This window comes from Chiloscyllium plagiosum, chromosome 10 (genome assembly GCF_004010195.1).
Source record: "Chiloscyllium plagiosum isolate BGI_BamShark_2017 chromosome 10, ASM401019v2, whole genome shotgun sequence".
In the NCBI taxonomy this organism is placed as follows: Eukaryota; Metazoa; Chordata; class Chondrichthyes; order Orectolobiformes; family Hemiscylliidae; genus Chiloscyllium; species Chiloscyllium plagiosum.
In genome coordinates this window covers 19671110-19685184 of record NC_057719.1, presented here as the reverse complement: position 1 = coordinate 19685184, position 14075 = coordinate 19671110, and the positions used below count along the sequence as shown (strand labels likewise).

The 14075-nt window shown below is 38.4% G+C and overlaps 1 protein-coding gene across 1 annotated transcript in view; it reads left to right on the top strand.

Moving 5' to 3' along the window:
* Positions 1-14075, top strand: part of sel1l (SEL1L adaptor subunit of ERAD E3 ubiquitin ligase) — a 47795-nt gene that overhangs the window by 28410 nt on the left and 5310 nt on the right. Inside the window, exons 10-19 of the mRNA XM_043697156.1 lie at positions 1298-1452; positions 1711-1767; positions 2352-2420; positions 2505-2582; positions 3486-3548; positions 5337-5424; positions 7038-7186; positions 9008-9173; positions 11262-11336; positions 12325-12497. Coding sequence (XP_043553091.1) covers positions 1298-1452; positions 1711-1767; positions 2352-2420; positions 2505-2582; positions 3486-3548; positions 5337-5424; positions 7038-7186; positions 9008-9173; positions 11262-11336; positions 12325-12497 — 1073 coding nt within the window. The remainder of the gene's footprint in view (positions 1-1297; positions 1453-1710; positions 1768-2351; positions 2421-2504; positions 2583-3485; positions 3549-5336; positions 5425-7037; positions 7187-9007; positions 9174-11261; positions 11337-12324; positions 12498-14075) is intronic.

Genomic DNA, 14075 nt, shown 5'->3' with positions numbered 1-14075 from the left:
AACTTAGCGATCTCTGTCCTAGTGATTTGGCCTCCACTGCCCTCTGTCACAATGAGTTCCACAGATTCCCACCCTTAGGCTACAGGGTTGTCACTTCACTCTGAGGCTGTACACTCAGGTCTTAGTGTCTCTCCTACTAGAGGAAGCATGTTCTCTACGCCCACTCTGCGCAAATTACTAGCCACCAGACTTTGGCCGCTAGCATCTTTGCACTTTCTCAATCTTCAACAAACCTGCGGACTTACCAAAATTTGAAACTGGCTAAAACTTGTAATTTTGCCCTCTACTTCAATAGTAACAAAGCAATGCAGAAACTGGCATGTATTTAGTTGCTGATGATCTTGGGTGCATGTGCTTGTGAAAGAGAGGTTCTAGTCCCTGACTGAGTGTCTTTGGCCACCCTCTTCTGTTTTCTATACAGATGTACAGATTTTTTTCTATTGTAAAATTTTCCACTCTAGCCAAAACAATATTACCAAGACATTGTCCATACAAACTTATTTATAACTTATTTTCAAGCAATTGCAGTAAAGAGATTACTGAAGTCATTAAATTTCCCCAAGTATATAGCTGAACTTTAATGGATGACAAATGTATGTACATTAATATCACAACACTAGCCAGTTCATATCAGCATTTACTCTAATTGGGAATAAATTATTTTATTCATTTCCTTTCAAGAGGCAATAAAAGGGATGTTGATTTAAGTTTCTATTCAACTGCTTAGTTGGAATGTCTCCAGTTTTAAGTTTCATGTTTATGCCTTGTTTTTAATATTTTAATCTTGTATTCATGGTTACATGTAGATCTGTGCCTGCATTTTCTTTTGTTACTGCTAATGTCTATGACCCAATGTAGAGGGGGCCCTAATTTAATGTCTGACTTCCAGATGAATCCATTGCCGGGGTGTAATTTTAAATATTCTGCCTCCCAACGTTTCCTGTATTTACAAACAGCTGCTTTACATTGCCCTGCATTGTGTTCAGACTTGCGTTAAAAATTGACTTTTAAATGGATTCATAACTGTAGTCCATTCGCAGCCTGGGCACTGCTTCTAGATATCCGAAAAAGACTTGAGGCATCTGGGATCATTTTAAGTTTTCCAGTTTGTTAGAATGACACGTTTGTTTAATAGTCTTGCATGTGCAGGAAAATGAATACTTTTGAATTGGGTTTTATAATTACTAATTCTATAGTAGCGCGAAATACAAAGTCTATTTCCAGAGCTTGTCTTTCAAATATCATTGTGGATAGAATAGTATCCACTATTTTATTAATGATTGAATTTCTTCCTTAGTTGCCAATGATATCTCTTTGACTGGTGGTAATGTTGTTCAGAGAATTCGTCTTCTCGATGAAGCTGAAAACTCTGGTGTTGGCAGTGGAATGCTGGAAGATGATTTAATTCAATATTATCAGTTTTTGGCTGAAAAGGGAGATGTCCAAGCTCAGGTAAATTATTGAAATTGTTTTGCAGTATTCTGAATAAAAGTAAAATAATTGCTTAGTCGCAAAACCAATCTGAATGTAAGAGTCTGGTAATTATTGTCCTTCAGCAGCTTTTCCATACAACCTAGTGGTTCTCCTCCCAACATGTTTCTATTTTGTTTCTACTAAGATAAAAATTGCAAACATGACCATCCTTCAAGTAGAATTCTTGAGCGTAAAGAGTCCTGTTTAGTCAAAAAAAGTTGCCATTTTATTTTTAAGGTTGGACTTGGTCAATTGCATTTGCATGGCGGACGAGGCGTGGAACAGAATTTTCAGGTAACCATTTGATAAGGGTGCTTGAGAAATTAGACCATATATCCATAGTGTTTCATCAAATATGTGGTTTCTACTGAATTTTTAAAGACATAGATTTTTTTAAATCCATGCAGAGTCTACACATTTTTAAAAAAATATTTTTGCTGTTTTGTTTATTGATAGTTTCCAAAAATGTTTTTAGAAAATTAATCATGCCATCTTTTCTTCTGCTAGATAGTCATTAGCCAAAGATTGTATTGTGATCAACTAAGAAATAATGGGTCCAAACTGTTTAAAGCCTGCTCCAAAAGCATTAATGAGGGGCCACCACATCAAAACTTCAGGAAGCAGTGTACTCTCTCCTTTTCAGTCGGGTATCCCGTAGCCTCTTGAATATTATACCATCACTATAAACCATGTTAAGCCATGCTGGTCGAGTTCTCAGTTTGATGGATATGTTCCTCCTTTTCATTTATCGTATTTCAGTCAAAGGAATTATTTCCTCTCTACTTTAAACTTTTGAATTTGTTTATGCATAAAAATCTGGTGCAAATGTCATAAATAGATAACTGAATTTAGTGTTGTTCCTTTATTTATGTTCATAGAGAGCCTTTGATTATTTTAACCAAGCAGCAGCAACTGGGAATTCCCAAGCAATGGCCTTCCTTGGAAAGGTAAATGTGTAAGATAACCGTTCACAAAATCCAATTTGATTATACTTGAAACTTTAATATTAAACATTTGTTTTTGTTAAACAGATGTACTCCGAGGGTAGTAATGTTGTGCCTCAGAACAATGACACTGCTTTTCATTACTTCAAGAAGTCTGCAGATATGGTATGTCTTTAATAACTGTCAGAAATTAATTTTTCTTCACTTTCCTATGCAAACTGATTAAACACTTTCAGACTTTGAGGAGTTAAATAGTACATTTTCTGGATTGTTTTCTGTTCCTCGTGAAGAAAATTTTGTTTTTTTTCTTCCAAGCATCTGGACAGCACTCTTCTAGGGGGATACAGTTCAACTTTTAGATGGGAGGTCATGGGTTCTTCCACAGCTCCAATCTTTGTACCTCCAGTTTGCTGCTGTTTTCCTGTTCTGGTTATGCTTGATTCTACTGTGAAAGATTTCCTTTCCCAAAGTAAGGGGTCCTTAGTTGTATCCTAGATGTAAGATTGAAACTAGGTCAACCATTGATGACAAACGTTGAACTGATGCCTGAACTCCACAGAAAGGGTTACCAATTGGATTCTATTAATGCTGTAGATCAGATTAGATCAACTAATAAGTAGACTCATCAGAAAGAATACTGGTGGTCGTGGTGAGTTAATCAGCAAATCAATACTTCAAAATGTGCTGTTAACTGAACATCAATTTCCACCATCAGCCCAATGCACAGTGGGGTGTTGAGAGAAATCAAGAGATGTGGATCACCGTAGAGATCCTAAATCCAGTAAACACAGGCCAAATTGTTTAAAGACTCTAAATTGTGGTGGTTTCAATACTTCAAAGGCCTCTTTTTATGAACATGTTGCATTTAGTTAAATCCTTCCATGAATTGATGATATTGTCTGCTAGCAAATCTACACCCCTGCAGCTCCACTGATCAAATTCCTGCCTTCAGGTTATTGTAGCTGAAGCAGAAAATAACCTTGCCTTGTTTTATTCTGCTTTGATCTAATCTAAAAGTGGAAAAACTTTTATGGTCGGCATTAACTCTCTACTTTTGTTAATTTTCAGGGTAATCCAGTCGGACAAAGTGGTCTTGGAATGGCTTATTTATATGGAAAAGGCGTCCCAGTGGTGATTATTACTATTTGATCATGTCTGACTGCTTATTTGCAACTGGGGAGGAGAGTTCAGTTTTTACATCTATTTGCGGTTAGCCTCATCGGTAACCTCAAGTAGGGCCTGAGCTATTAGTTCACTGTCAGCATGATAGTGAAATTGTATATCATCGTACAGGATAATGGTTACCCTGATCAGAAAATTTGCTTTACGATGCACAAATGAGTGAGCCTGAGATCTTAAGTGCTCAGTCTGTCTCAAATTACTTGGAAGATACAGTATCGCAAAGGATTGAGTAGCAGTTGAAGCCAGCTGCTTGCATAATATCAGTAACAACACAAGTGTTGGCCACTAACAGGATGCTGCTGTCAAGCCCAAAAGATGTTCTGCCAATTGCACAAATGACGAATCTGAATCTAGTATTTAAATTTCACTGCTAGTGATGCCAGGTATTAAGACCTTTTATTTCAATAACTGGTGTGTCATGTCAAACCAATGCCCCTTGGTTGTTCAGAACAAGCAAGTGGTCAACCAGCCTGTGCTTATAAAACCCACATTGATGTCCAACCTTAAATGCGATTTGGACAGCATTTCCTTCATAATCCTTAGTGTGCAAAGAATTATGCTGTCAATCAGTTTAATATCGTCAATTGTGCTGACAGAATCCCTCACCATATACAGGAAATTGCATTTGAACACATAAGAGGCTACTCTTTGAAGACAGAAGACAGGTGTACATGCCATCTGTTTCAAAAATATGTGACGTCCATTCTGTGATACATTTCTTGGAGCAGTCTCAATCAGTCACCCAACTTGTTTAAAATTTTAACCAAGGCTGGCAGTTAACTGCCAATTGTCATAGAGCCTCAACAAATCACCTCTTTCCCCTCATACTTTATTAATGTTATTTTCCCTTTACTTTGCTATTACTTGTGAATTGACCTGATGAGTGCAAGATGAAAAACCTCAAACTTTTTTTTCAATCAATACTGTCATCCTTCTGTTCGGATCCCTCTGGGGCCTCTTTATTGCTCTGATATCCTGTCCTACATCCCTCCAAGAATTCAGCATTCCTCCAACTCTGGGTACCCCTCCAGCCACTTCTGTTGGCAATCATGCCTGCTACTGTTCAGGATCATAATCTCGAGCCCCCTCTTGTACTACTCCGATGCAAGGTTACGGTGATGCCAACAGCATATGTTCAATTCCCTGAGGTTACTGTGGAGGACAGTCCTTCTCAACCTCTTCTCTTGCCTGAGGCGTGGTGATGCTAATGTTAAACCGCGACAAGTTGTCTGTCTGTAATGAGAAAGCAGCCCTATAATCTGGTGAGACTATGGTGACTTTCCCTGGCAGTGGTCACCACACTAACAAATCAAATGGATCAAGAATCTTTAAATTGGAATCAGAAAATGTGAATTAAAATTTTGTGTAAAAATGAACTAAGGTTAGAAATCTGGTAGAATTTTTAAAGTTGTGTTACAAATCCACATTCCTCTTCAACTGAGGCATCCAACCTGAAGAAAAACAAATAGGCTTGATCAATTTCAATTTCATGTTTACACACATGTACTTTCCTGATTTTTTTTTACAATGATCCAAAATATAAATTATTGGAATACATTTTAAGCAATGTAATTGAAGGAAAGACGTGGGCTATTCAAGTATAGTTGAGCATTGTGTTGGGTATTGCTGAACCAAATGCTTTTATTTTAATATTTTATTCTTGATGTTGCAAACTTGGTATAGTGACTTCTTTTATTTGAGTGGAAATGCAGGATTTTATTTTCCCTCCTTGAATAGAATCATGATTTGGCTCTGAAGTACTTTCAGAAAGCTGCTGAACAGGGCTGGGTGGATGGACAGCTACAGTTGGGCTCCATGTATTACAGTAAGTCACTGTTAAACACTTGTTTAGAAAATATGTTTAATTATTTACTGATCTGTTCCTTTTTCTATTGGAGGTACAGCTATGGATTTTTTAGTTTTTAAAGCTGCTTTGTCATTAAATCTTCCTTTCACCGATTAACTTTTGTTTTTATAAATTATTTAAATATTGTCCAGCAATAAGTGATGCATTGTATGTTACTGATGAACCAATAAAAAACAAAATAGGTTTATTATGTATAGTACCTGAGTATGCATTAGTGGAAGGTATTAGAATTGGTTTAGTCCTGTTCATCTATCTTGTGTTCAATAGATAAAGATCAAAGTGGACAGCATAGTGTTACTGTGGTTAGCATTGCTGTCTCTCCGCACCAGGGAGCCAGGTTCACTTCAGCCTTGGGTGACCATCTGTGTGAAGTTTGCATATGTGGGTTTCCACAGTGTGCTTCGATTTTCTCTCTGTCCAAAGATGTGTAGGTTATCAAAGTTTGTGAGAAGATTTGGGTTGTGGCATGTCCTCGTTCCGTTGTCTTTTCCTTCGGCATCTGTTGATGAAATTTGCGGGGGTATCCGTTTTGGTGAATATTCATCAACAGATGCCTAAGGGAAAGACAACGGAACGAGGACATGCCACAACCCAAAGGACTAGTCACACTACCATATATCAAGAGTATTTCCGAACTGACAGCCCTACTGCGACCACTAGGACTCATAACAGCACACAAACCAACAGCCACTCTCAGACAACTCACCAGAACGAAGGACCCGATACCCAGCATGAGCAAAACCAATGTAGTGTACAAACTCCCATGCAAGGACTGCACAAAACACTACATAGGACAAACGGGAAGACAGCTAACGATCTGCATCCATGAACACCAACTAGCCACGAAACGACACGACCAGCTATCCTTAGTAGCCACACATGCAGATGACAAGCAACATGAGTTTGACTGGGACAACACTACTATTATAGGACAAGCCAAACAGAGAACAGCCAGGGAATTCCTAGAGGCATGGCACTCATCCACAGATTCAATCAATAAGCACATCGATCTGGACTCAATATACCGACCGCTGGAACTGACAACCGGAAGCGGCAGAGACAAACCACCATAAATGCCGGAGGAAATATCACACAAGTGCTTCACAGGAGGCTCCCAAGCACTGAGGATGTCACCTAGACAGGGGACGAAACGTCTGCAGCGCAAATTCCCAGCTCGGCAAACAGAACTGCAACAATGTGCAGGTTAGGTTAATTGGTCATGCTAAATTGCCTGTAGCGTTCTTGGATGTGCAGGCTAGATAGCTTAACCATGAAATAAAACCTGATGCAGATTTATGAGAATAGGATGGAGTGGGGGCTCCAGTGGGAAGCTATTCAGAGGGCCGTTGCAGTCATGATGGACCGAATAGCCTCTTTCTGTACTGTAGGGGTTCTGTGATTCTGTTACTTTGTTTTGAGCTTTTGCCTTTTTTTAATTTCAAGAGGTGTAATCTGCAATCTCAGCAGAGCTGCTGATTTACTTATCACTGACTTTATTTCTGCTTAAGCTGAGACCCAGATTTTATTTTTACTATTTGTGATTTTTACAGCTTTGTCTGTTTGTTTCGTAGATGGTGTAGGTGTGAAAAGAGATTACAAACAAGCCTTGAAGTACTTTAATCTCGCCTCACAAGGTGGACACATACTGGCTTTTTATAACTTGGCTCAGATGCATGCAGTTGGGAGTGGTGTGATTCGATCGTGTCATACAGCTGTTGAGGTAAGAATCTGCATCTGGAAGTATCCTTTCATTTTAAAATGTGCTCCTTTGCAGCTTTAGTGAAATTTATTTTCCTGAAAATGTAGTATTCCAATCTACATGATTACAGTGGTTATGCAACAGCACAAATCTGATAAGTGAAGGGACAAGTAGAGTTGAGGCTGCAGAAGGACATGATCAGGCTGGAAGAGTGGGTAAAGAAGTGGCAGGTGGAATACAATATGACAAAGTAAGGATATACGTTTTAGTTAGAAGAGCGGAAATATAGACTATTTTCCGAGCAAGAAAAGGCTTCAAAAATTGAGGATTAAAGAGGTTTGGGAGCCTTTGTTCAAGGTTCTCTAAGGTTAACTTGCAGTTAGGAGGGTAAATGCAATGTTAGCATTAATTTCAAGAGGGCTAAAATGCAAGAGCAGGAATGTACTCCTGAGGCTCTGGTTAGACCAAATTTGGAATATTGTGAACTATTTTATGCCCTGTAGATAAGGAACTGTGCTGACTTTGGAGGGGTTCCAGAAGAGGTTTACAAGAATGTTCCTGGGATAAAGGACTCTTCATATGAGGGGCAATTGAGGCCTCTGAGTTTGTGCTCAATGGAGTTTAGAAGGATGAGAGAAAGATCTCATTGATATTTGTAGAACGGACTTGAAGATATTAGTAGACACCAGGACAAAAGTACACTGCCTCAGTGAAGGGACAACCCTTTAGTTCGGGGATGATGAAGGATGCCTTCAGCCAAAGGGTGGTAAATCTGTGGTACACATTATTGCAGAAGGCTGTGGAAGCCAAAGTCATTGAGTGTATTCAAAGAGTGTAGCTATTGATTAATAAGTGGATCAGGCGTTATGGCGAGAAGGCATGAGAATGAGGTTGAGAAATCTATCAATCAGAATCAAATGATGGAGAAGACTTAATGAGCCAACTGACCTAATTTTACTCCTACATCTTATGGTCTTATGATTTGTAGAAGTTGGTAAATAAATGACTGTACCTTAGATTCCTTTTTAAGTAAAACAAAAATATATTTTTTTATTTAAAAAGTGATTCCTACAACTCCTCCAGATTTTTCTCCCTTTTTGTTCCTATTTTAAGATGATGTCTGGCAACACTATTCATGTGAATTTTATGTTCCCAGACTTTTTGATTTGGCACAACTAATCCAGTCTTGTTTCATAATTTGGGTACTCATACATTTCACTTCTGTTCAGTAGATTTTGGCCAAATATAGGATGTCTGCTTTCTTTCAGTTTAAATGTTAGTCATTTGTACCATCTCAACCATTGGTGGGGTGAAAGCATCAAATCATGCACAGGCTGTGAATTGGAGTGAAACATTGTGTTTTGATTTTTGCTCTTGAGATGGGCAAATGCGATGCTAAGTAAACTAAAAACAAATCAATGGGCATAAAGGTACTCTATCATGTTGCTGTGTATTTGTATAGTTTACATTTCACTTTGAGCTCTACAATGATGCATAATCCACCAATATTTTTTGCATAATGTTAGGTGATTTTGTTCATGATACTTTGAAACAGGTGGTAAAAGGCACCCAGTGGTTAATATTAAATTTGGAATTTCCTTTCTGATTTTTTAAGTTACTACTTTCTAGAAAGAAGGCTCTGAACAATTTTAGCAATTCATAATGTCAATTGGAAAATGATTTTTAGGTCTTTGTTTTGGGTCTCTCTCACAAGCTCTTTAAAAGCAATAAGAAAAGATTGACAGTTTCATTCAGATTTCTCTTTAAATTTTGTATTAACTTGCTGTAAATGTATTTTTTGCTTGCTCTGACTAACATCCTGAAATATTTCTGTTTTTGCAGCTGTTCAAAAATGTCTGTGAGCGTGGTCGCTGGTCAGAGCGGCTAATGTCTGCATACAACAGCTACAAGGAAGGTGACACAGACTCTGCATTAGTTCAGTACCTGTTATTGGCTGAACAAGGCTATGAGGTGGCCCAGAGCAATGCTGCATTCATTCTGGATCAAAGTGAGAACCAAGACCCCTGTCCGGCATTGTTTCAGCTGTGTGACTGATTCTTATTTTAAAACTTGCAGCATTTTAATTGGCCTTATTCTTTGAGCTGTTACTTGTGAAAGTATCTGATCCCACGCATGCTGCTGTATCATTGAACTCATGAGACACCTGGGTGTCCAGCACAAATGTGTTGTGCAAGGTAGGGGACTGGCTGTTCGTGGTTTGATCTAGGTTTCCTTTGGCAGATACAGGGTGGTGATTTGAAAAGAATAATTAGGGTCTTAATGCATTAATGTGACTAGTGGACTTGTTTTGTAGGGTGAAGAGACAGGCTAGGAGCTGAAGTGGCAGCAGAAAGTCAGTACCCCGTACAGCTGAAATGTTGGGGGCTCAGACCCCTAGAATGAGTTGATAGCTCATTCAATCCAGTGCCAACTTGGGGAAGCTGAAGGAGGTTCTGTTCAGTGCAGCTGGGGCAAAGGAAATCTATGAACAACGGTTGACTGCAGGAGAGCTGGGATTGTGCAGGGGATTAGTTGCTGGCCCTCTAAAACTAGCTAGAAACAGTCTCTAGTTAAGTGATTTTGCCTTTCTTTTGCTTGTAGCCTTGAGGACACAATACATTGGAGTGGTTGTTGATGGAAATTGAAGGCTATGTTCTTGAAGGAAAGGAACTGAAGTTCCTTTTGTTGCTGAGAAAACTTGATTTGTTTCAACCAGTTTGCCTGCTAATCCAGGTATACTACTTGTTCATTCTGGATCTTAGAATATAAGGTAGTATTTACAGTTTTTTTTTTGTTGCTTGACTCTTGTGCAGTTAGATTTATTTATGTCTAACATCATAGAATCTTGTTGCTTTAGTCTCATAGTGACTGGGACTTTAAACTGTGCTCAGTTCAGTTAGATCTGATGTTCAAAAAGTTACCAGCTCCTAACCAGTTCATAAAAATTGGGGATCGGGAAATTTAGCATACTTTACTTATTCTACTAAATGTGTTGCAAAACAAGTACCTTGTGTGGATTTAAAGCAAGAAGGTATTGTGGTTTTAATGCTGTAATTTCCATGATCAGCAAACTAAATTTTATTTAGTTCCAAAAAATGTGAGCTGTTTTACCATGAAATGCCTGATAATGGAACTGCTGATAATTGGCACCAATAAAATTTAGGTAAAATCCAATTACTGTAAATGGATATAGATTTGCTCACTGAGCTGGAAGATTCATTTTCAGAAGTTTCATCACCATACTAGGTAACATGTTCAGTGAGCCTCCAGATGAACCACTGGTGGTGTAGCCCACTTTCTATTTATATGTTTGGGTTTCCTTCGGTTGGTGATGTCATTTCCTATGATGCCATTTCCTGTTCTTTTTCACGGGGGGGGGGGGGGGGTGGGTGGTAAATAATATGGTGACAAAATACCTGAAAACGAACCTTCTAGCTCAGTGAGCAAATCTACATCCAGAACCTCAACCTGAGCTACAAATCTTCTCAAAACTCGCTAATTACTGTAAATGTTGAATTAGTTCAAAATATCTTCAGGGAATAAGCAACTGATGTGAAATGTTGTCCAGCAGAAGATTTAAAATTTTGTAATGAAATTTGCCAGTCCTTGGTGGTGAAGAACTGCAATTAACATAGTCATAATTGCATGTAGTATTGCAATTGATTAACATATGTTTGTAGTCTAGTTATGTGTGTTGATAATGACAGTGACTATATCTGGTAAAGTTTAAAAAATCACACGACACCAGGTTATAATTCAACAAGTTTATTTGAAAGTAAAGCTTTCAGAGCGCTGTACCTGATGAAGGAGCAGCGCTTCGAAAGCTTGTACTTCCAAATAAACCTGATAGACTATGATCTGGTGTTGAGTGATTTTTAACTTTGTCTGCCCGAGTCCAACATTGGCACCTCCACATATTTTTGATAAAGGAAGGCTTTAGAAATTTAAGGTTAAAATGAACCCATGTTGCTGAGTTCTAATGGCTTATTTTTCATTTAGGAAAAGAATACCTTAAAAGGTTGAGGTGTTCTTGTTGGAAAAAGTCTCTTCAAGGTCCATAACTAATAATGCTTTATTTGCATTTCTACCTTTGTAGAGGAAGCTAAAATCTTTGGTGAGAATGAAACTTATCCACGAGCATTGTTACATTGGAATAGAGCAGCAGCACAAGGTGAGACTGGTAAAGAGAAAGCAGGTAGTGTTGTGCTGACATTCATGAACTCTGCTTAATGTAATTTGATTTGTTTTCAAATGCTAGGGATAGAGAGAAAGGGACATTGGTTTGCATCTTGGATTTTTAAGCATTTGCTTGTCATTCAAAGAAAAAGACTGAGACCCATCAAATGCGCTGTTTGCCTGAATTCACATAGTCAACCCACCATAGTTTCTCTGGCGATTTGTGTAAGAATATTTGTGCCTTTTTTTATTTTGAAGGTGGTTGTAAAATTGCACTGCAAAGCTTTTCTGACTGGAGAAAATTATTTGTGAAATATGTATAAAATCTAAATTTGAATATTGAACTTGTAAATTTTACTTTCCCAGTTTCAAGTAGGCCTGTATAAAATCATGCAAGTGCTCAAAGGGTACTTATCAATTTAAATACAATATAAATCTTTAATTCTATTTCAGAACACAATGCAAGGCTTCCTCGTTTTCATTTCCCTCCCTGCAGTAATGAGAAGCTGTTGTGTTACTAGAAATGACTTTTACATGACCTTTTTTCTGAAGTTTTTGTTTTTTTCATTTAATCTGCAGGCAGTTACCAGTTCAAATTTGTAAACATTCATGTTTGTGTTAAAGCCAGTTTATAAACTTTGAAAAATCAAGCACGTCTCAAAGTGCAAGGATTATACTTTACAGTTAGCATAATTTGCAGTTGCTTAATTCTTAACAATTTTGTATTGAGAAAAGCAGCAAATAATCCTTCCTTTCAAGCCTTATTGGAAAGTTTTAAATCAAGATAGAGCAAAAAGATTCTGAAGAGGTTACTAAATGGGAAAGTGCAATGAAAATTCTGTGTTTCAAATTTCGATGCTTCATGTGTCTTGTGGCATTAATTTGTTTTCTCGGGACTCAAGGCCCACACGAAGGAAATAAAGTTGCTATCCATAATAAATATCATCAAGTTCTGTATGTGTTGAAATACTTTTGTGTTTTAGGTTATACGGTTGCAAGGATCAAACTGGGCGATTATCATTTCTATGGTTACGGCACAGACATCGACTATGAAACTGCCGTAATTCATTATAGACTCGCCTCTGAACAGCAGCATAGTGCCCAGGCCATGTTTAACCTGGGCTACATGCATGAGAAGGGTTTAGGCATTAAACAGGTAAAAATTTGAAAATATATTCATTTTGTATTTTCTGACACGTTTGTGAGTTTTCAAAGTTTAAAGATGTTACCCCTGTCTTTGCTGCATTTGCAAGCGTTTGATAACTTTGTATTAATGGTCGCTTTTTTTTCACTACTGTTAGTGTCCTTTCTCCTCCATAAATAATATTGTAACCAGCCTGTGTCATATCCTTGAATGTGGCAACACCGTTACTGTTTAAGTAGCCTTTACTCATAACTTCTCCACATACTTCACATCTTCAATGATGTCAAACAGATTACGTATTCAGGGAAATGACCAAAAACTTGGTCAGAGCCTTTCACAGGTAGAAACTGGAAGTAACATTTGAGTTGCACAGTTGCCAAGCATTTACCATTTACGAGAGAGAGAACCTAATCATTGCTCCTTGATATTCAATAGTATTGCCATCACTAAATCCCCTACTAACAACATCCTTGCAATTACCACTGGCCAGAAACTGTACCGGACTAGCCATATATGGCTACAAAGTCAGATTAGAGACTAAGAACCTTATGAGTACCTTGCTTCTGAACCCCCACCCCCAGCCTGTCCATAATTTACAAGACAAGTCAAGAATGTGATGGGATACTCTTCACTTATCTGGATGAGTGCAACTCCAGTAGCACTTGAGAAGCTTGACACCATCCAGAACAAAGCAGCCAACTTGACTGGAAACGCATCAACTTCCTCGATCACCAATGTTCAATGGCAGCAGTTTGTACTGTTGCGAAGATGAACTGCAGAAATTCACCAAGGTCCTTTTGGCATCACCTTCCAAATTGATGGTCAGTACCATTTAGAAGGACGTGGACAGTGGATATGTCAGAACACCACCACCTGCAAGTTCCCCTCCAAACAACTCTCTGTCCAAACTTGGAAATATATTGCAGTTTCTTCCACATCATTGCGTCAAACTTCCTTCCCTCCCTCCCTCTCAGCATTATAAAGGATAACATAGCTAAGATAAGTGGTCCTTTTGGCATCACCTTCCAAATTGATGGTCAGTACCATTTAGAAGGACGTGGACAGTGGATATGTCAGAACACCACCACCTGCAAGTTCCCCTCCAAACAACTCTCGTCCAAACTTGGAAATATATTGCAGTTTCTTCCACATCATTGCGTCAAATTTCCTTCCCTCCCTCCCTCTCAGCATTATAAAGGATAACATAGCTAAGATAAGTGGGAAAACTCAGGACTGGGAAGCTTTTAAAGAGCAACAGAGGATTACTAAGAAGGAAATACGCAGAGGAAAAATGAGGTATGAAGGTAAACTGGCCAAAAATATTAAGGAGGATAGTAAAAGCTTTTTTAGGTATGTGCAAGGCAAAAAAATGGTTAGGACTAAAATTGAGCCCTTGAAGACAGAAAAAGGGGAATATATTACTAGGAACAAAGAAGTGGCAGAGGAATTAAATGGGTACTTCAGATCTGAGTTCACTGGGGAAGACACAAGCAATCTCCCTGAGGTAACAGTGGCTGAAGGACCTGCACTTAAGAGAATTTATATTTGCCAGGATTTGGTGTTGGAGAGACTGTTAGGTCTGAAGGTTGA